The sequence below is a fragment of the Nilaparvata lugens genome, chromosome 1 (assembly GCF_014356525.2).
Source record: "Nilaparvata lugens isolate BPH chromosome 1, ASM1435652v1, whole genome shotgun sequence".
In the NCBI taxonomy this organism is placed as follows: Eukaryota; Metazoa; Arthropoda; class Insecta; order Hemiptera; family Delphacidae; genus Nilaparvata; species Nilaparvata lugens.
In genome coordinates, this window is record NC_052504.1 from 64,028,595 (window position 1) to 64,050,793 (window position 22,199).

The following is a 22,199-nucleotide window of genomic DNA, read 5'->3' on the forward strand; positions in this document are numbered from 1 at the left end:
ATTATGGCTTGGCTAGTGATTTGTCTGTCTAGTCAAACTCTACTCATCGTTATTAGAAAAATATAAACTAACAATGAGAAACAGAGCATTGGTATATTGAAAGATGATTATTGAAAATAATGTTACATAACTACGACTCTGAAGATTCTTTGAGATTGAATTAATTCAATTAGTTAATAACTTGGAGAATGTAAGTAAATATTGCGCATGTTGATACCTTTTTGATTCGAGCAGTTCTGAAACCCACTTCGAATTTCCATCTTGACTGACCACTGAATTGGAGGGAATTTGCTCTTTAGCTAGCTTCAGTTCTTGTTCCAAGTCCTAGAAAGAAATATTGTGATAAATTGAATTGGAGTATGTATTTAGGAGACACTGCCAAGCGCTATACTACAGTATGTATAGCTCCACAATACCACATAAGTTGAATAGTGTAATTTAAAATGGATTTATTGAATCCGAATTGAGAAGGCGGGAATATCAGATTATTATGACAATTATGTAAGTAGTAATATTAATAAATTTTTAATGATTTAAATTTCAATTTTTACATTTATAAACAAAATCCTTGAAATGGATAAATAAATCTGATCCTTTCTACAAAATAAAAATATACAAAGGAAACGAAGTGACATACGATTTTGAGCTCAAAAGAGTATTCTACTGGATCTTCTAATAAATTTAAATAGTTTGTAAAAATTATTATTATTACAGTTAGTAAGTTTTCCGTTATACAGAATGGCACAGGAAAACAGGACATTTTTAAATAATGCCAATCCCACGAATAAACATTAATAAATCTAGTGAACTGCTAATAAAATGACATGTACGGTATTGGTATTTGATCCAATAAAAATGGCCTCAATATGACTATGATGTTGGAAGGATACAAAAAATTCTGAAACAATGTCAATGCCATGAATACATTTATGAAACTAGTAGATTACTAATGGTATTGCAAGTATTTATCATGCCATTTTTGACCGAAGCGAAGCTGAGGTCTTAGTTTCGACTCGATCGGCTTTTGTCTGTTTGTAGCGCAGTTACAGTCGCAGTTATTGTCCGATTAGGATGAAATTTGGTATGCAAGTTCTTTGAAACAAGGCAAAGAAACGTATGTGTAACGATTTTTGATAAGACCTCTGGTTTTTCGTAATTTAAAAAAAAATCGTAAACTAACCTCTATCCAGAACAGATGTGTCTTTGAAGATACAGCAATTCATGTTCATACTTTTTCGCATCTATTGTTACGAGCATATGGTGACCAGGTTGGTTAGACCGTGGCTTGTCACACTGTGGGACCCATGTTCAAATCTCGTTACTACCAAATTTTTTTTGCAGATGATACTAGTTGTTTTATCTTATTCTAATAATATATCATTATTAAATAAATTATTATGATTAGATAGAATAATTAAATTGAATCATCTTATTATAATTATTAGATTGATTTATCAAATTAATTGGATAAATTATTTTAAAAAAATCTTTATTGTATTGGAGTCCAATACTGCAGTTGTAGAAGAAATTTGTGTGTGAAGGTTAATTTTGTTTTTCTTTTTGTGTAGTTGAGAAGTTGATATTGTGGTAATTATTCATATTCAATGAAAAAGACTAAGAAATTGTCAAAAAACCACATATTTATTGATACTTAGAAAAACCGGTTTCGGTGATTACACCATTGTCAATCTCTGATAAACTTTGATAAAGACCGACACCGGTCTTTCTAAATATCAATGAATCTGTGGTTTTTTGACTATTTCTAAGTCTATTTCATTTAAAAGGTAAAATTTGTATGTATTTAATATAAAGGTACCTCCTTGATAAGTCCAGTGTCTCTAGCACTTTCAATGGAGAAAATAATAGATGACATGGCTAAATCTTCACAATATTCTGTACTTATTGTACTGGCCCTTCTCATTAGATTGAAAGCTGTATTCATGAGCGAGGTCTACTGTTCGCAGAACTACTAGTTATTCCTAGTCAAAATATCTAAACGTGTCACTTGGCCTTTCAAGATGACATCAGAAAGTTGTACTTTTGTTTTAAATGTGTTTTCCTTTAGTTCATGTATTGTGGGACGTGTAGTGGTATTGTTCATGACGTCAAATGTGGTAATGCTTTCAAAATATTATCTGTACGGAATTTATTCAACTATTTTTATAAAATGCGATTGCATGTTACTTACACACCAGTCCAATGATCCATGATTACTAAAAAACAATGCATTCAATCGCGCAATTATAAAACAATCCAGTTCCCCTGCGCCACCCGTATTTTATAGAAAATTGTAACTTGAATTGATAATGGATTAGGCTCAACTCACACTTACGCGACTCAGGTCGAGAGCATGTGTTTCCAAATGGTGACACTCAGACCAGTCAATTCTAGTCTCCGCGACGTCACCCATTTGAAAACACATGCTCTCGACTAGAGTCGAGTTTCTTTTCAACCTGAGTCGCTTAAGTGTGAGTTGAGCTTTAGAATGAACAATTTTTGAATATTAGGTATTACACTCACTTCTATTCTTGCTAAATGAGCTGTTAAAAGGCGAGAATCATTCTTTAACTTTTCTTCCTTTATGTCATTCCATTCGCGGTAGACAAGAATATGCTGCTCCTGGAGAATGAAAATAAATTTTAATACATTTTTACTAAATTTTAATAAATCAATACTCCAAGCGAAATCAGCTCGATACAACACAATCTTTAAGTTTTTGAACGAAACGATACCAGCAAGGAGGCCGTAGCCCGCCGCCGCCGCTTCTTCATTAGCATTCACATTTCTCCAAAGCCAAAAGCTGCGTGTTCTCAAATGTTGTCATTTTTACTATAGATAGCATGAAAAATAACCTTGTCGTGAAACACAAGTGAATAAAGTCAATAGGTTAATATGTTGAATACGACAACGCAGCTCAGGCAGAGTTGCAAAACGGATTTTTTGTGACATTCAGCTGCTTGCAGCTCAAATATCATAGTCCAAAAACATGCAAACTCTAGTAACCTGTAACATACATTAATTTAGTAAAATCACTTCACTTATATGGGCTACTTTATTCAAATTAATAAAAACAATATAAAAAATTGTAGTACCCTTTTATTAAAACATTTTAAAAACGTTTAAACATTTTAACGACTAGTTTCGACCATTGGCCATTTTCAACTTAAAAGAAAAGTTCAACTATTCGTTAAAATGTTTTGAAGTCACTATGCTCCGTTTGTGGAAATTATGTTAGGAATGAACGAGAGATTGATTGAGCTACAATTTATATGCTAGAAATATATTCAAATTAGATAACACACACATCCTTCCATAACTTAAACTGATCATCTTTGCAACATGCGTCTGATTTATTTAAGAGATATTGAGCCAATTCACTTGTTTCCAGTCTGGACTGGATATTTTCAATTGTAAATAGCGCATCTAATCTTGTTCAGAACAGGGTATCCTGATGTGTACGGTTCGGTTCTATATTTTCAGATAATGAAAAAAATTAAAGATCGATTGACAGCCACATTGTTAAATCGGGAATACAAAGACGTTTATAGATACAGAAACATGATAAAATAAAAACTAGGTTACAACTTTGATTTTCTTGAATGTCATAAAAGAAGTAAAGCCTACCTTTAACCGACTGACTTCAAGGTTTTTTGAGCATAAGGTTTTCTTGAGCGTTGCATATTTCAGTTGAGTATCTTTGAGCTTAGCAACCAGCATTTTCCTGTTATCTTCCACTTCAGCAAACAAAGAATTTCCTCTAGTTCCCAGATCAGATGGTTTACTTTGTAAAGTCTTTAATTCACTCTCCAGCAGCATGGCCTTTTCTCTCAAACTCTGTCATAATTGAAAAAGAATGAGTCTTCTTTTAAAGATAAAAAACTAGATCAATAAAGTCTTAGCCTTTACCAGAATTACGGTAATATTATTAAGATAATCCTATTATATTAAGTGAGCAATTTCTGTATTTATATATCTGTTTATTTATGTTTAACGTATCTCGAAAATGGCTCTAACGATTTTCACGAAATTTGGAACATAGTAGGTTTATGATTTAAAGATTCGATTGCACTAGGTCTCATCCTTGGGAAAACTCGCTGATCGACATTAAAAGGATAATTCATCCTTGGCTGAAACAGCTGTGGATGGTAAAAAAGTGAGTGAGCGAGTGAGTATGTGAAAAATCAAAATATCGCATCCCCGAAATTCATAAGATGACTTATAGCCAGCTGTGAAATATAAACACGATCATTTTAGAGAATTGTGTTCTTTTTATCAATAAATACAAATAACGAGCGAAGCTCGGTGCCCCGATATTTGGAAATAAAATTTCAATGTTAACCTCTTGGGGCCATTTGCACAGCGACAGTATCAAGTCTAGTTTGTTATAATGTGTTTCATTTTGAGTCCAAGCCACCAGCTGATTAAATCGAGTTAAGCTTTGACTGTGCAAACGGCCCTTACTCAGTTTCAAAAAAGGAAATAAATCCATAAATAAAAAACTCTTTCTACAAAATAATTCCGACCTTGATCGATGTTTGTTGCTTGAGCAAATAGGTTACCGTAATGTATTTTATAGAATTAATGATACCCTTTATTCTTTTTTCGAGGACATGACCTCGATTCTGACCGGTCGAAACCGGTCGTGCCTTCGAAACAAAATTAAAGATGAGTAAATAAATAAATATCAATGTTAGTTTCATTTAGATGAAGTACGCTATCAATTGAATGTGGGCTCGAAGAAGAATGTTACCAGATATGACAGATGTAAATATTTGAGTTGTCCTCAAATAAATTGTGGATGCCATCAATAAAATTAAGATATACATTTTATATGGTAAAAATTATGATTAAAATTAGATAGCGTATGACGAAAAGGCCCCTGGTTTTCATGTGAAAGCCAGGAACCTGCTAGAGTACGGTAGTCTAATCAGAATGGTGAGAGAAAGAAACAATGACAACTATATTTTCCTATGAAATCCACTGACTATAATGCAAATATCACAATAGCAGATATTTTTTAAATTTTATAGTAACCGGGTGGAGGTTTCTAACACTACTCCACACCTGAAACCATTGTAACGGGAGGTGGTATCTATAACACTTACCCCAACCAAAACCTGACACTATTTGTAACGGTGGGAGGCCAGAGGGACTTTGTTAGCACCCAATTTTGTAGCAAGGAAAATATATAATAATTGCTCTTAAAATCTCTACTCAATTATTGCCCTGTTTAAATTATTTGAATCCACGGTTGGGAGCTTTGGATGGATTCGTTCATGCAAATTCCAAGATCTCCACTATTGTTTGAAAACACCTGTTTTAGCAACAAGTAACTTATCACGAGCCAGGAACGTAGAATAAAAGATTTTGTAGAAATGCTACTGATATTAATTTATTAGTTGTATTCAAACATACAATTATCGGTCATGTTTGAAATTCTGTTACATCAAATCTTCACTGTAACCAATCCGGTTACTTATTCAATTACTCAAATCAAAATCAATCAAATCAAAATTTTTTATTCACAATACAAACAGTTGAGAGTCCTACCAAACCCAAAGGTTTTTCGGCGGGTGCCCAGTTACAGGAAAAAAATTAGTTACAAAAGATAAATAAACTTAGACAAAATAAACTTCGAAGATTTTAAGTAAAAAATGAAAGAAAACTAATACAAAATGCAAAAATAAAATAAGAAATATACATCAGATTTTGATACAGAATTAATAAAAAAAGGGAAAAATGAAAATTTATTAGAAAGGAATGAAATAATAAGGAAAAATTGTTTTACACAAGTAATAGTACATTTTTATCGTTGAGGCAGGCGGCAGTGACAATAATAGGAAAATTTTAAAACTTCAGCCATCAAAAATTGAAAAATTCTAACAATTTTACAAACTTGTTAAACTTGTTTCAAAATTACATTAAAAAAATAATTCCAAATAATATTTCTCAAATTAAGACTTTCCCGTGTGGGGATTTGCAGTTACCTCCATCGGGCGCGTCCCCATTGGAATTGGGGGATGCTCACTGGCACTGCAGCCAGCAGTGTCAGGGGGCAGTGGCGAAATTAAATAGTCACCGTGAAAAAAAACTGGACTGGTCCTCCAGGTTGGGGGTTGGGCGTGAGGTCAGCAGCCTCACCCTGTAAAAAACCAACTCACTCTTCGAACACAAGCAATCAGCCTCGGATCGGGACAGGAATAACAGGAAATAGAAATGGCCTTCAATCACACAAAATAAACTGGAAACGGAAATTTGTTGTAAAGATAGCATCCTGGAATGTGCAAACACTGATGAGGGCAGGTAAGATGATGGAAGTGTATAATGAGATGAAAAAATTTGATGTAGATATCCTAGCCTTGCAAGAAGTTAGATGGAAGGGATCAGGAAGAGTTGACAAAAAGGATTTTAGCTTGTACTACAGTGGGAACACAGAAAGGTCGGGTATGTATGGAACTGCATTCATGGTAAACGTCAAGTTAAGGGAAAGTTTGTTGGGTTTCGTACCCATATCTGATAGATTGTGCAAATTGAGGATCAAATGTCGTTTCTGGAACACAACAATGCTGTCGGCCTATGCTCCAACTGAAGAAGCATCAGAAGAGGTCAAAGAAACCTTCTATGGTCACTTAACGAATGTAGTCAGCAAGATTCCCAAGCATGACATGAAAGTATTGCTAGGAGACTTCAATGCTAAGATAGGAAAAGAGGTCTTCTTGGCGGAGGTAGCAGGAAAAAATACCCTCCACGAGGAATGCAATGAGAATGCTTGCTGAACTGGCTGAGGAGCAGGCTCTTGTAATTGCCAGTACAAAATTCCAACATAAAAAGATTCATTTAGGCACATGGAGAATACCGGGAACCAATATTGTGAACCAGTTAGATCATGTTCTAGTCTCAAAAAGACATGCTAGCTCCATAGAAGATGTCAGAGCAGCAAGGGGTCCAAATTGTGACTCGGATCACTTTATGGTGAGAGCAACAGTGATCCAGAGATTATCAATGGCAGATAAAGGACCCAAGAAAAATAGGTTCAAATGGGATTTGGAGAAGCTAGCAAATACAGAAATTAGGCAACAATTCCAAAATACCATGAATAGGGAACTTGACAAAGCCTTATGTGAGATAGCACAGGAGGGGAGTGAAAATGATATTGAGAGAAAAAACAAACTATAGGAGAAAAAAGGAGTGAAAGAAGAACGGAATGGTATGACGAGGAATTTAAGGAAGCAGTACAAAAAAAGAATGAAGCAAGAGCATCAGTGTTACAGAGAGAAACCCATCAAAACGTAGAAAAATATAGAGAAAGAAGAAGAATAGCCAACAAAATTATAAGAAAGGCAAAATGAGAACATATGAAAAGTAAACTCAAGTACTTGGAGGAACTAAGTAAGTTGAATGAGACAAGAAAGTTTTATAAAACACAAAAGTTGTCAGTGTAGGATTTCAATCCAAAGTCAAGGCATGCAAGGACAAAGACGGCAATGTGATAATAGAGGGAAATCAGATTACTGAGAGATGGGTTGAGTACTTTGAAAATATATGCCCAAGTGTAGAGGACCCACCAAACATAGAACAATGGGTGTCAAACTATATGACTGCTGATTTAGAGGTAACAGAACCAAGTCTTCAAGATATAAAAGAGGCTGTGAGTAAATTAAAGAATGGAAAGGCAGCTGGAGAAGATAATGTTACCGCGGAAGTGTGGAAATATGGAGGAGAAGCTGCAGTGAAGTGTCTGCACAGGATAATAATATTGATATGGAGGACAGAAAAGATGCCAAGTGAATGGCAGAAAGGTCTTATTTGCCCAATATTTAAAAAAGGGGACAAACTGCTGTGCAACAATTATCGAGGGATAACCCTACTTACTGGACATGGCTTACAAAATATTCTCACGCATTCTGACAGAAAAGATGAACACATTATCAGAAGCCATAATAGATGAGTACCAGTGTGGATTCCGGCCTGGCAGGAGTACAACAGACCAAATTTTCACCCTAAGGCAAATACTGTAATGGTAAAGTTTTATGAACATAGCATCAATCTACACATGCTCTTCATCGACTTCAAGCAGGCCTTTGACAGGGTGAAGAGAATTAAAGTGCTGGAAGCTCTAGAAAAATACGGGTTCCCTAGAAACTAATAAACTTAGTGAAAATGACCCTGAGTGAAACAAAAGGTATGGTTCTGAGTGAAGGGAAAGTGAGCAGGGAGTTCACAATAACTGATGGCGTGAGACAGGGTGATGTACTATCGGCCTTACTCTTCAATATTGTTCTTCATAGAGCAATGGGAAGCATTGACAGGAGGCAATATCACAAATCAAATGACGTAGGTCTTAGCGTATGCAGATGATGTTATTATTTCAAGAAGCATGCGGTCATTGGAGGAAGTCTTCCTGCAGATCAAGAATGAAGCCAAGATAGTAGGCCTTGAAGTAAACAAACAAAAAACTAAATATATGGAAATGAACACCAGAGGACTTAGAGATCCAGGAATCACCAAAATAGGAGAAAGCATGTTTGAAAAGGTTACAAGCTTCACATATTTAGGAACGGAAATTGACTGTAGAAATAAAATATCTTTGGAAATTAAACGCAGGATAATACTTGGCAACCATGCGTACTTTGCGAATAGCAAAATGCTTAAGTCAAAACTCCTCACTAGAAACACAAAAATGAAGATTTACAGAACGCTCATAAGACCAGTTGTCACATATGGATGTGAAGCATGAACGATACTGCAAGAAGACTGCAAAGCGTTACTGGTGTTTGAGATAAAGCTGGTTAGGAGGATATACGGTCCAGTACATGAAAATGGTGCATGGAGAAAAAAAAAGAATGCCGTAATAGAAGCCATCCTGCAAGATAGAAATATTCTCCGGTTTGTCAAGGCAAGAAGAATAGGGTGGCTTGGACATGTTGAAATAATGGCCAATGAACAAATGCAAAAAGGAATGCTATATAAGAAAATGGAAGCTGTAAGAAAAAGAGGGAGGCCGAGGGTTCAATGGATGCAGGATGTGGAGAGACTTGAGAGCGATGGGAGTGAGAGGTTGGAGGCGAAAGGCAGTAGACAGAGACGCTTGGAGGCAGATTGTGGAGGAGGCCAAAGCCCACATCAGGCTGTAGCATCAAGAAAAGTAAATAAGTAAGTCATAATAATAATTTCTCTGGATGTTGGACAACACATCCAGAGGAGTTTATTCATAAATTCAGGAACATTACATATTATTTTTTCATACATTTTTAATAATATAACAATATTCAAGGTTTGCAAAATGATACCTCACTAATATATAATATATGTGTTGAGGTTATCATCAAATTAATACAAATTTATGCTACAACTGAGAAATTTGTCTAAGCAAAAGAGTGGACTGTATAAAAGGTGAATTTGTAGGTTATGTAATTTAGTAAAGTAATCAGAGACTAACAAAATCCACATATAAATTTGAAAGGAGGAAAAATCCAATGTGCTTGAATAATATGTATTGAATGAAAGCAAATTGGCATGTACAGCAAATGGTAACTCAGGATTGAGATTGAAATAAAAAATACCAAATGAAAGGTTGAATATAATCACAACTTTAATTAAACTGTTTGTAGTGCAAATAATAACTGAGAAAACTATGAGAAATTTAGAACAGTGAATGATTAAACCAAAATTAATCAACAGGCTTGATGAATAATGAAAGTTACTGAATATTGAAAAATCACGATTAAAATGCTCAAATTGAAAAAGTGCTCAGGTAACAAATACAAGAGTAATTAAAAACTGAATCAGCAAAGTTTGTAATGAAAAGTTTTATAAGAAAAAAGAAAGTTCAAAATCAAACAAATGATGAACAATTACAAAAGTTCTACAATAAATTTAGAATGGATAAGCTGAACAAACAGTAGTCACAAAGTTAAGGTAATAATCGATACATGAGACAAGATCTGCAAAGGTGCAAGAATCAAGAGACTGAACTGACACAAAGGAAACTAATAAAAATACAATATTAGTGGAATACAAGTAAAAGAATGGTTCTAATTGCTTGCTTGAATTTAAATAATGACAAGATACAGGAGTGATGTTTAAACACTTTCAATACTTTGAAATATTTAAAGATTGATTTACAATAAGACAATATTAATTTGAAATCATGAGATTAAAGACTTTATAGATAACCAGAATAATTGAATGAGTTTGAGACTATTTAAACTTTTAGAAATCAAAATGAAAATACATTGATATGTGAATTAATAATTGAAAAACAAATAACAATTATTCAAAATGAAGGTTACTAATTATTGTCAATTTTAAAAACAAAAGGATACAATCACCAATGAAAGATGAAAGCTCAAAAATTAGTGGAAAACACTCAAATAAAAAGATTCACCGAATATTGAGATAATATTGAATATAAGATTCACTGATAGATTGAGACAAGTCTGGGAAGGTAGAGCAAATATACTTTAAATTCAAAATATCCAATTTAGAAGAGATAGCACCAAGATCTTATTGTTTGATAGACCAAAGTGGATATTTTGCTACAGTTGATGTGAAAATATCAATATCATGATATTAGAAAATCGAAAGATTGAAATTGGAAACAAGAAAAAATAATGTTAGATATAGGACTTAGCTCAGAAAATTTGAAGCAACAGCAGGTGGAGACGAGCACCAACCAGCGTGTCCATGCAGGTGGTGCAGATCAGGATGAGAACCTCAAACCAAGATTCTGGAGACCAGCAGGAATCCAGGACAACTCTAGGCTGACAACAGTGAACCCCTCACTGTTATAAGAAACTTCAAAGGCGATGGCGAGATTGAATCCGAACGTACGGTAGTAGCGTTTCCAGATACAAGACGATGTGAAAGAAGAAATCAATTCTTCAAAGAGTAGCATTGCAAAAATCCAAAATTGCAAGCTAGATGCGAGATCCAAAACATAAGATGAATTTGGATTGAACACTGAATGAATGAAGAGGTCTCAACACTGAAGAAAAAGTTCATGTACACTGCAAGGTTGTGATGCACATGAAAACTTGGAATAGAGATAAATCAAAAACTAATGAATCAATTTTGAATCGGTGAACGGCGAGATGTATAGCACAGATTGATTTATCAAAATCAATGCTAACAGTGACCATACTTCATAGAAATACTTGAAGTTTTGAAGAAACATTTGGGACTTCGAAAAGTTAGTGCACATGAGACAGGAAAAGCCGGAAGACAAAGTAACGTTTAGGCTCGGAACAAAGAAGCAAAAAAAGAAAATGACTACATGACTCAAAAAACTGTCAACACATAACTGATGATAATACTAATAATGAGAGACAATCTATTTGTAAAATATAATTGAAAATGATTACAAAAAGTGAATATAGATTATTTATCTATAAGAATATCTAAAAGACAAAATTGAGACAAAAACGAAACTACAAGCGGCCATGAATTCTCAACTGTGATACAAAAGGCAGTGAGTTGCAGACACCAAATCACAATGACAGCTGATAGAAATCAACATCGTCAATTAACCTAAAAACAAAATAAATAAGTAACCTAAAAAGTGGAAAACGGTAAGTGAGATTTAACAACAACAGATAATACAAAAATTCCAAAAAATCTAAAACTATATTACCCTAAGCATCACCTAGCACAATGATACTAAACCGAGGTACTATTAATTTTTTCTTCCTATAAATTACGAGTACTTTATTTAAAAATAATACTACTTAAATCTAAATCCTACTTACTATTAGTTCCTCACTACTTTGTATCCCAATACTGAATAAATGTCTAATTTTTCTTTTGAAGCTATTGAAATTTTCCTCTCCTTTGATTTGTAATGGTATTCTATTAGATATTGTAGGTCCTAAATATCCTAGTGATCTTTGCCCAAATGCTGTATTCATTCTTGGTACTTCTTGGTTGTAACGTTCTCTTATTCTAGTATTATGGCTATGATTTATGATATGGTTCCTATTTTGATTTTTTTTTCATATACCCTAATAACAACAATATATACAATTGCCTAACGCTGAGTACTCTATATTCTATAAATAATTCTACAGTTGGGAACCAGATTTCCCTGTTTCCCATTATTTTCAAAATGCGTTTTTGAGTTTTAAATAATGGATCTATAAAACTGAAGTTAGCTGCACCCCAAACTAACAGACCGTACCTTAAAAGAGATTCAACTAATGTTAAGTAGTATACAGTTTTTAACATTTCTTTGTCTATGATATTCCTTAATTGATAGAATTTGTATATAAGCTTCATTATTTTGGCAGTTGTATATGTTATGTGCTTCTTCCATTTCAATTGATCATCTTCTATTATTCCTAAATAGTTTATATTGTCAGAGCGTTCTATTAGTGGGCAATTAAAATTATTGTTACTATTTCTATCACAATATATGAAGCTTCATTGTTGTCATGTGTGTTTTTGTGCTATTTGTTAAAGAAAAAGTTAAAAATTTTGTTTTTTCTGAATTTAATGACAAAAATTATTTCTTAACCAACTAGTGATTTTTGTGAGTTCTATCTCTGCTGTTTGGAACACTTCTTCCCAGTTTTTTCCTTGAAAAAGGAGTGCTGTATCATCAGCAAAGGCTATAACTCTACCTTGAATTTGAATGGAGCACAACTCATTTGCAAAGATCGAATACAAAATTGGTCCTAAAACTGATCCTTGAGGTATTCCGAACTTCATGGAAACCTCTGCACTCATATGGTTCTCAACCTTTGTTTTTTGCTGTCGATTGCTGAGGTAGGATCTGAACCATTCAAGTGGCACTCCTCTTATACCTATTGCCTCAAGCTTTTTTATTAATAAGTCATGGGAAACAGAGTCGAAGGCCTTTACTTAATTTAAAAATACTGCTAAACATTTATTCTTTTCCTCTAAATTGCTAGTTACAAATTTTGATAATTCTAGTACAGCTAATTCTGTACTTATACCTTTGCGGAAGCCAAATTGGTTAGGAGAAAGAATATTATTAATTTCTGAAAAGCTTATTAATCTTGATTTAACTAGTTTTTCTAAAATGTTTGATACATTGCTAATCAGTGAAATAGGTCTATAATTACTAATAGTTAGTTAATCATCTGCTTTATGTATAGGTCTGACACAGATTTGCTTCATTGCTCTTGGAAAATTACCATATAACAAGCTCAGATTGAAAATATGAGTTAAAGGTTTACAAATTATATCTTTTATTCCTTTCAAGGTCCTGTTATCTAATCCATCTAGGCCTGCACTATTGCTGTGTAAAGAATCAATTGTGTTTATTATTTCCTTTTCATCTATGGGGAAAAGAAACATATAATTTGGTACATGCAATTCTGGTACATTATCTGCTATAATTTGGTTAATATTTTTATTCAGACTCTCAGATATTTTGTTAGTCATACTCTCTCCTATATTAACAAAGAAATTATTTACATGACTCAATAGTTCTCTAGGATTATCTTTCAGTGTGACTATGTCACCATAAATTTTCAAAGCATTCAGTTGTATATCTCTTTTCTGATTTGAATCTGTAGCATCCTTGATTATTTTCCATATCTTCCTTACATCATTGTTTGCTTCATTTAATTGCATCTTGAAATAATTTTCTTTTGTAGTTTGGATGAGTGACGTCAGTGTATTTCTGTATCTTCGGTAGTAGTTAGCAAGTTCTCCGTTCTCTGGGTCCAGCTTCCTTCTTCTATTTATAGAATCCCTTGTTCTTATAGCTGAGATAAGTCCTCGTGTTATCCATGGTTTTATGCTCTTGATCCTCTTCTTTTGTCTGTAATGATGTGTATTGCTCTCCATATGTTTTTGTAGAATTTCTAGGAACTTGTCGTAAGCTGAGTGTGTTATTTGACTGAAAAACTTCCGTCCATTGTTCCTCTCGCAGTCCTCTCCTCAAGCTGTTCAAGGTGACAGATTTACAGTTAGTTGAGAGTTGACAGTTAGTTGAGCTCAGTTCATCCCCATTTGTTCTGTGTAAATGATGTTCTTCCAGTCCAAGAATTGTAATGAAGTGGTCTGTGATACTCGAGTGATATCACTACCTCCGTAAACAAAGCCGTAGTGCATTCGTGAGACGTCAGCACACGTAGGGCTCCTACACCAATGAAAACACTGGCTGATGTAGATCAGCTGAAGTCAACGAATTTTTATTGGTGTAGAAGCCCTACCTGTGCTGACGTCACACGAATGCACTACGGCTTTGTTTACGAAAGGTAGTGGTGATATACGATTGGATGGATTTTACTTTTACAGTTGGTCAACATATGATCCAAACAAGAAGACGTTCCCGCTGTTACCCTGGTAGTCTTTTTAATGCAGTTCTTCAAACCGTGTTCGCTCAATAAGTCGTAATAGTCATCAAGTTGATAATGGCTGTAGCGTATTAATTGTTGAAGTCTCCTGCGCAAATAATAAGTTGACCTCTCAGTCTACCAAGCACTGTTTCAAAGTCCTCTAAAAACTCTGTTATGCTGGCGTAGGAAGGTGATCTGTACACTGCTAATATATTATATCTCTCCTTTGATGTTTGAAGTTGTAGATGAAGAACGTTGGCCTGTCTGATATTTAGTTCTACCGATTGTACGTTGAGATTTTCCTTTGCATATACAATTACTCCATCATTTTGAGTACGATTATTCAAAGAGTGAAAACTATTGTAGTCCTTCAGTTGCTTCTGTGTATAATCTCTTTTGATCCAGCGTTCTGTTAGTATTATTATATCGAAATCATAGGACATATCCTGTAGTTGAATCATCAGGTCATCGAAGTTCTTCCTAACACTCCTGATGTTGAGAGAAAATACAGTTATATTACAGTGTTCAAGAGCAGCGTGGAGTTGTTGTTTATCCTCGATCACACTGTCCTCTATCTCATCCACGAAATCAAGTTCATTTGCCACATCCAGCACCTTATTATTACTCCTCATCATCATGCTAATTCATACTCACCCCTCCATGCTTGTTTTCCTCAATTTTCCTCTGCCATCTCATTATATATTTATCATCAAAGCTTAATGTGTTATTTATAAGCAATGATATGAGATCATTCTCCGCTGCAGTTAGATAGTTGAAACTATGAGTGTGCCTACTGAGTGCTACAATCACATGACTTTCACCGTTATAGATCTCTAGATCCTTTGAATTTGTCCTCACTAGAATAACATTTCTATAAGTAAGACCTTGTGCTTCATGTATCGTGTGAATTTTTATTGTTTTATCAACCCTGTCACCTAGTAACTCTTGAATAATTTTTTCTCATTCTGCGTGTATGTTGATACGAGTGTTTCTGGATCAAGCTGTGGAAAACCGCCGTTAAAGATAGTCTTCCTAATTGAGCGAAGAGTTCCACTAGTTGTTTCAATTTTACTTATGAATGACAGCCTCTCTGATGTCTTTGATTCCTGCTCTTGTTTGACTTAGAACTAAATCTATTCCTGGTTTATGCTGGTTCAGTATTTCAAACGTCTTTCCACACCCTGGCACACCATCTATCCACGTAATATTAGGAAGACTTGAAGCAGAAATGTCAACTGATGATATTTTCTGATAAAATTCACCGTTTAACATGAGTTGTGTATCTCTACTAATAAGAATGTATTTTTCTTTTGTTAAGAATCTTTTATTACTCTCGTTTAATTCCACCTAGGTTCCTTCGTTATCCAAGCAGAAGCCCATTCTATAAATATTTCCAGTTGGCCATAGAAATGTTCTTAGATTATTATCATAGATATTCATATTTTTACGCTTTATCTCTATTAGGTACGAATAAGAGATCAATAAGCTTTTTTTTGTAATGTTAGTCAGAATTTCATAGTAAATAATAGAATTTATCTGATCATGTTGACTCAGAAGATTTCTGAGCTCTAACATACTATTTATAAATTCATGTATGGGTGGTTTTTCAGGTAAGTATCCCGTTGGACATGCTTTCTCATTGTTTTTCTCTTCTGGAATATTTAAAAATGTAAGATTATTTATACCCTCGTAGTAAACACATATTTAATATCTTTTGTTGCCTAACTTAACTTAAGAGAGCAATACAAGATACATCAGCCATGGTTCCAAAAAAATCAATTCCAACTGTCAGAGCATGTTTATCTGAAGCCCATTCATCGATCATAGATAGTAATAATTTTAGATTGGAAAGCAGGTTACTATTATCTGTCAACAAAAACAAATTGAGTATTTTCAATGTCTCGTCGAATTTCACCGACGCATCAATTTGCTTTGTTTGTGAAAATATAGTAGTTAGACTATTGAAGTAATCAATGCTCATACATTTCCTATTTACTACGGTAGCAATGCCCTTGCAAATATTTACTTTTTCGTTTTTTACGCTGGTGAAGGAAATATTCAGGTCAGTGTAACCTCAAAAATTAAATACGAGTGATGTCCAACTTTTTGATCTTTGTTGAATTCTATATGTATCATTCAAATTACCTAAAATTTCATTAATATCATCACAATATTTCCAGCCTGATTTTATTTTTTGAGAACATTATATATTTTTAAACAATCCCATAATTAGTCTTTTCAATCAATTGCTGCAATGATTTCTGGTGGCTAGGACATTGTGGATCGTAAACTTTATGATTTGATGGCTTTTTGTTCTTCTTACAATTACTACATATTGCTTCCTTGGCGGTATTTGGACAATCTTTAGTGCTATGATCTTCAGCACAGTGACCGCAGACTTCACTTTCTTTTTTGCAATACTTTGAAACGTGACCAAAACACTGACACTTGAAGCACCGTTGAACCGAAATAGTCATTTAACCTGCAAGAAGTCATGTCAACAAAGACTCGTTTCCTATTTATTCGAATTCTTCTTATCTCGGGCTCACATTCAATGATCCAATGAACTACTTCCTTGTTCTTTGGTCCAACCTTGTAGAGAGGCTTACATCCATTAAAAAATGCTTCTTTTCCTAGTTCAAAGCTAGCAAAGTTTTGTTGAAAATGCTCTCGGCTAGCTCCTCTTTGCTTAAATCACTAGGGACATAGTATAGGCTATTATTGAACGTGGCTTCCTATTCTGTGGTTCAACTATTTTCAAATTTTTCATATTTCCAGTCTTCAACGCCTCATTTTCAATTATTTTCTTCTTGTCCTCTTCCGAATTCAGAAAAATCATGAGGCCACCTCCTCTAACATTCACGGTCTTTTTAACTCTAATATCGTCTTTGTTTTTTATATTCTCCCGCAATACATTTTTAATAATTCTACTGTTTTCCATTTCGTTCGGGATTGGTTTGACTGGCAGCAACGTAACTATATGCTCCTGTGGTTGTAGTTTCCTAACATTGTTCCCTGCAACTTTATTGTCCTTCGATTTTCCTGGCAACTGCACCATATCAGCATAGCTTAACGTAGGCCTACTTTCACTTTGTTTCATAGTGTCTACCGCCTTATTTATATTTTTAAGGGACTCCTGAATACCCTTATTGGTGTTTCCAAGCCCTGCCGCTAGCTGTGAAATTATCACTGACCTTGTTTATAATTTGACGATTGTTTCCGACAATTTATCAGTTATTTAAATAAATCTGTCGAAATCAGCTCTCAGAACTTTTCTTTTTTCATATTCCGCTTCCGCCCATAGATTAAGTTCATGCTTTATCTGCTCTAAAAGATCATAATCCTTTGAAAATTCATTGCTGATTACCTTTGATGTAGATTGCTCTGCTGGTTTCTCCATTGTAGGGGACTCCTGGACCTGTCCTGAGGATGTTGATTGCTCCTGCTCTTCTCCCACTTCCTCGAATTCCGGAATTAATCCATATGACGCCCTGACCGGTGATCTCATACGTAACGCAACGGATGGATTCACTAGTCAATCAGCTATAACTCACTTTTGCAATAATCACAACACAATTGTTATTATGTTCCGCAGCTCTAAACAACGATGTTTACTGCTCGGCGTCTCAATTAAGAATGTACATTAAGACTTTATCGTAATGATTCATAATTGATGTTTAGACAAGAATTTGCTAACTCTCTCTACAATAAATTTAGGGCCTCGGTCAATCTATTCGACTTAATAAAATAATTTTGGCACTTACCATGGAATCGAACATTCTATCTGGTCAATCTATTCGAGCTTAATAAAATAATTTTGGCACTTACCATGGAATCGAACATTTCACAAATAAATCGGCACTCACAATCACTCACGTTTACATTTTAACTACGGTACTATTTTTCAGACTACATGCTTTTAATTTATACAAAATAAAATCAAGGATATCTTCCATCCAAATAGGCCGAAGCCTAATTTAGAGACCGAGACTTGTTCTGTGACTACATCTTCTCGCGGTGACGACTCGTTTAGAACTGCCGCTCTTCCACTCCAATTTTCAAGAAAACACGTGGAGCGCCCGGCCTAATTTCAGGTTAAAACGTCGTGGGGTCGCACGGTTCAAATATTTTTCTAAATAAGCTTGCATTAATTTCATTACGAAATCCAAGCCAGTACTATGGAAATACTAGAAGACTGCAATAATTTGGATGGATAAGAAGCAAGTTAGCAAATCTTTTATGGCAACACGAAATTTAGGTGCTTAGTTTGTGCATGAATAAATTCTTTAACTATCAAAACAAGGTTCACTAGAGTTCATATTGGAAAAAATTAGTTCAATTTTGATCAGTTCAACAACCTGAAAGGTTGTTGAAAACAATATTCACCATATTACAATAATATTAATCAAGATTCACCATATTACAATAGTATATGAAGCATTGTCATTGTCATGTATTCAAGCATTGTCATTGTCACGCTGAGGAAGATTTCAAAAATTACTATTCCACCTCCAGACATTTCTATTCAGAAATTGATATTTTCAAGAATTTAATTGCAGAAGCTTCAGCGTTGTATAAAGTTCAAAGTTATCAAGTTATTGTCTGAAACAACTGATTGTTGTTTGTATAAGTAATTCATCATGAATAACAAAATCAAGTAAATTAAAACGTTATTTTCCCTACTCTATTCCTATTTCTGTAGTGCGATTTTTACTTTCATTGCCCTATTACCATAGGTAAGGAAAGTATTGCTTTCCGAAAAAAATTAAGGTACCCCAATTTCTAAATTTCTATACGTTTCAAGGTCCCCTGAGTCTAGAAAAGTGGTTTTTAGGTATTGGTCTGTATATATGTGTGTGTGTGTGTATGAGTGTATGTGTGTCTGTGTACACGATAACTCATCTCCCAATTAACGGAATGGTCCTTAAGGTCCTTAAACTATAAGGATCCGACACGAACAATTTCGATCAAATGCAATTCAAGATGGCGGCTAAAATGACGAAAATGTCAAAAACAGGGTTTTTCGCGATTTTCTCGAAAACGGCTCCAACGATTTTGATCAAATTCATACCTAAAAAAGTCATTGATCAACTGCCACAAGTCTTATATCTGTAAAAAAATCAGGAGCACCGCCCCATCTATGCAAAGTTTGATTTTAGATTCCCAATTATAATTTAAACAAAAAAATTCAAGTGGAAAAGATTAAGCATAAAAATATCTACAATTAATGTCCAGTAACATTTTTACCTAAAATTGAAAATAAGCTCGAAATTCGATAAAATAAGATTATTCAATTGCAAACTGTTGGCAACCGTTGATTCTATTGAATCATTCACTATGAAGAGATAGCAGACTTCGTGTGTCTGCGGCGCTATTGTCTGTCACCAGCTGGCTCAGATCTTAGAATAGTAGACTTGAGATGCGTGTGAAACTAGCGTCAGTTGATCAATTTTCATAATGGCAAGGAAAGTTGTGTGAGTTTGCCACACCAGATCTTTTAAATTTTAAATATACCTTAAAAAGGTATCATTCCCATTACATTAGTCATTTACATTACTATGATTCAATTTGTAAGGATTGTGAAAATAGTTAAGTTTACCTCTCGGTCTTCTTTGATTTCATTTAGTGTTTCAGTTTTGTATTCTAGCATCTTATTCCTTTCTTCCAGTAGACACTGAAGCTCTTTATTTTTCCCCTTCAATTGCAGGTTCTCCGTTTGAGACTCAGTTGCCTGTTCCTTGTACATTTGTAGGGAACGTGTAACATTTTCTAGCTCAATCTAGAAAAAGCGAATCTAATGAGATTAGAAGAAAAGCAATAGTGCAGTAGTTTGACAAAGGTGAAGAAGATGATTGAGATAAAACTATTGAATCGAATTCAGTTCACTGGTGCAAAAGGTGCAGCAATGACTACAGTACTACACAGCCTCCTTGATAAAGGAGGCTATGACATTACTGATGAGAAGTCGACTTATGAATGTAAAAAAAAGTTAAATTTACGCAATTTGAAAATAATTATTACAAATATAATTTATTTTTAGCTAGCTGGAAATATTTGAAACCAACAAAAATACAAAATTATTACTCTAAAAGAGGTTCTCATAAATATAAGGACTGCGGCTGGTTGCTGGTGAGACATGAAAATTATTGAATTCATTAGTTCAATTAAATACAGGATTTCCAGATACCAGCTCATGTAGCATGAGTTAGCAGGATTTGCAAGGTCAAGTTTGGATTACCTCACAAAAATGGTTGTTCATATATAATCAGTTTCCCAGGAGCTTTGGATTTCATTGTTGACCATGGTTGACAAATGGCAGCCAGAGCAGTTCTGGTGAATTAAACTATATATTACAGTGAAATAACATTAATATTTCAGATAAATCTGTAGTCATGAAGCAATCCTACCTTCTGGCTTTCTATCTCTTCTTCTAAATGCTTCAAGATAGAGCTCTCACCAGTTGAGACTGGTGTGTTAATAGTTTCAGGCTGTCTAATAGTCTCTTCTTGACTTTCGAACTCAATTCTCTCATCTTCAAGGGTATTCTGTAACTTTGAGATCTGAAACAGAGATAGTTCATGATTTTTCCAGGTAGTTTCAAATAGTTGACATGATTATACAGTTGCTAAATGATAATATTCCATAAAATTGGGAGAGCTGAAACTGCCTTCTAGATATTTTTGCAAAGTTATAATTACTTCCTCCTGAATATCCCTGCGAGGATGACCCACTTTTTTGTTCAATTGTTGGGATTTAGTAAGAATATTTTAGATAATGTTATTCAATAAGTGGAAGATGGTTGGACATTTTCAATTTGAGGGTTCGATGTCAATGCAGGAGTAGATCTTGTCATCAATGAATATTGCGGATGAAGTAAGAGGAGGCTTTTTCATTAGAGTTCACCAGTTGATAGTGCTCCAAACTCTTTCCACATTTGAATTTGGTGCACGTCACAAAAATCGGAATTGTCACAGTGCAGTGGAATTGGTTACATCCAATAAATTTATAGCAAGTTGGCAATAGTGGATGAAATAAGTCAAAATAAGCAAAAATTCTAGAATAATATGTATAATATTTGAAGTTGTCACCCACTAAAAAGTCGAAACTAGGTGCGGTTATTTCCATGATTAGTTTCTATATAACTTAATCAATATTTATATCTATTACAATATCGTGTCACCTTTCTTAAAAGAAAATTCTTGTTTAGGTTGTGCAACATGCTTTTGGAAACAATTTACATAGTTTATTGAATTATTTTTTCAAGTTATTACATCAAGTTACCAAAATGAAATGAATTTTCAAGGTAGAATAAATCAATTAAATAAACCATATAAAAGAATTGGTAGCAAAAAATAATTATTGCGTTTTGAGGATATAATCTTCAAGATATTGTTCAACGAATGACATAATAACTCAGTTTGGGTAAGTTATTTTTTAAAACTTATATATAAATTTCTCTATAATAGATTACATTTTGGTAACTTGATCGAATATCAAATCGAAAAACTTTGAAGAAACAGTTTCTAAAAGCCTGTTGCACAACAAAAATACGAGTTTATACATGAAGATGCATAGGAAGGCCAAGCTAAATATGGATGTTGCAACAGACTTAGCGCAAGAGGCTATAATTGAAAATTGAAACATCTTCCGACTTGGAGGGATATGCGAAGCAGAGAAAAGTAGGGATACAGCGGCGGCAATGTTGCCGTGCTGGAGCGGAAGGAGTTCTGTAGTCATAGTGAGTGTTCAAATACTCATGATACGCATAACTATAGTCTGTCCAAACTGCCATGAGCCCTGAAAGATTAAGCCGACCCTCGCTTCCCCACGCGCAGGCACACACGCCCGGCCTACCTGCGCCATTGATATACTATGTATACTTCGTAATATACA

The 22,199-nt window shown here is 34.3% G+C and overlaps 1 protein-coding gene across 7 annotated transcripts in view; it reads right to left on the reverse strand.

The window, feature by feature from the left end:
* The window catches only part of LOC111055339 (protein Spindly), a 110,819-nt gene that overhangs the window by 22,484 nt on the left and 66,136 nt on the right, over positions 1–22,199 (reverse strand). For all 7 annotated transcript variants that reach the window (XM_039439351.1, XM_039439375.1, XM_039439344.1 and 4 more), the window contains 5 exons: positions 20,714–20,866; positions 19,906–20,085; positions 3,625–3,834; positions 2,521–2,619; positions 218–324 (listed from right to left, as the gene is read on the reverse strand). In XM_039439351.1, coding sequence (XP_039295285.1) covers positions 218–324; positions 2,521–2,619; positions 3,625–3,834; positions 19,906–20,085; positions 20,714–20,866 — 749 coding nt within the window. The remainder of the gene's footprint in view (positions 1–217; positions 325–2,520; positions 2,620–3,624; positions 3,835–19,905; positions 20,086–20,713; positions 20,867–22,199) is intronic.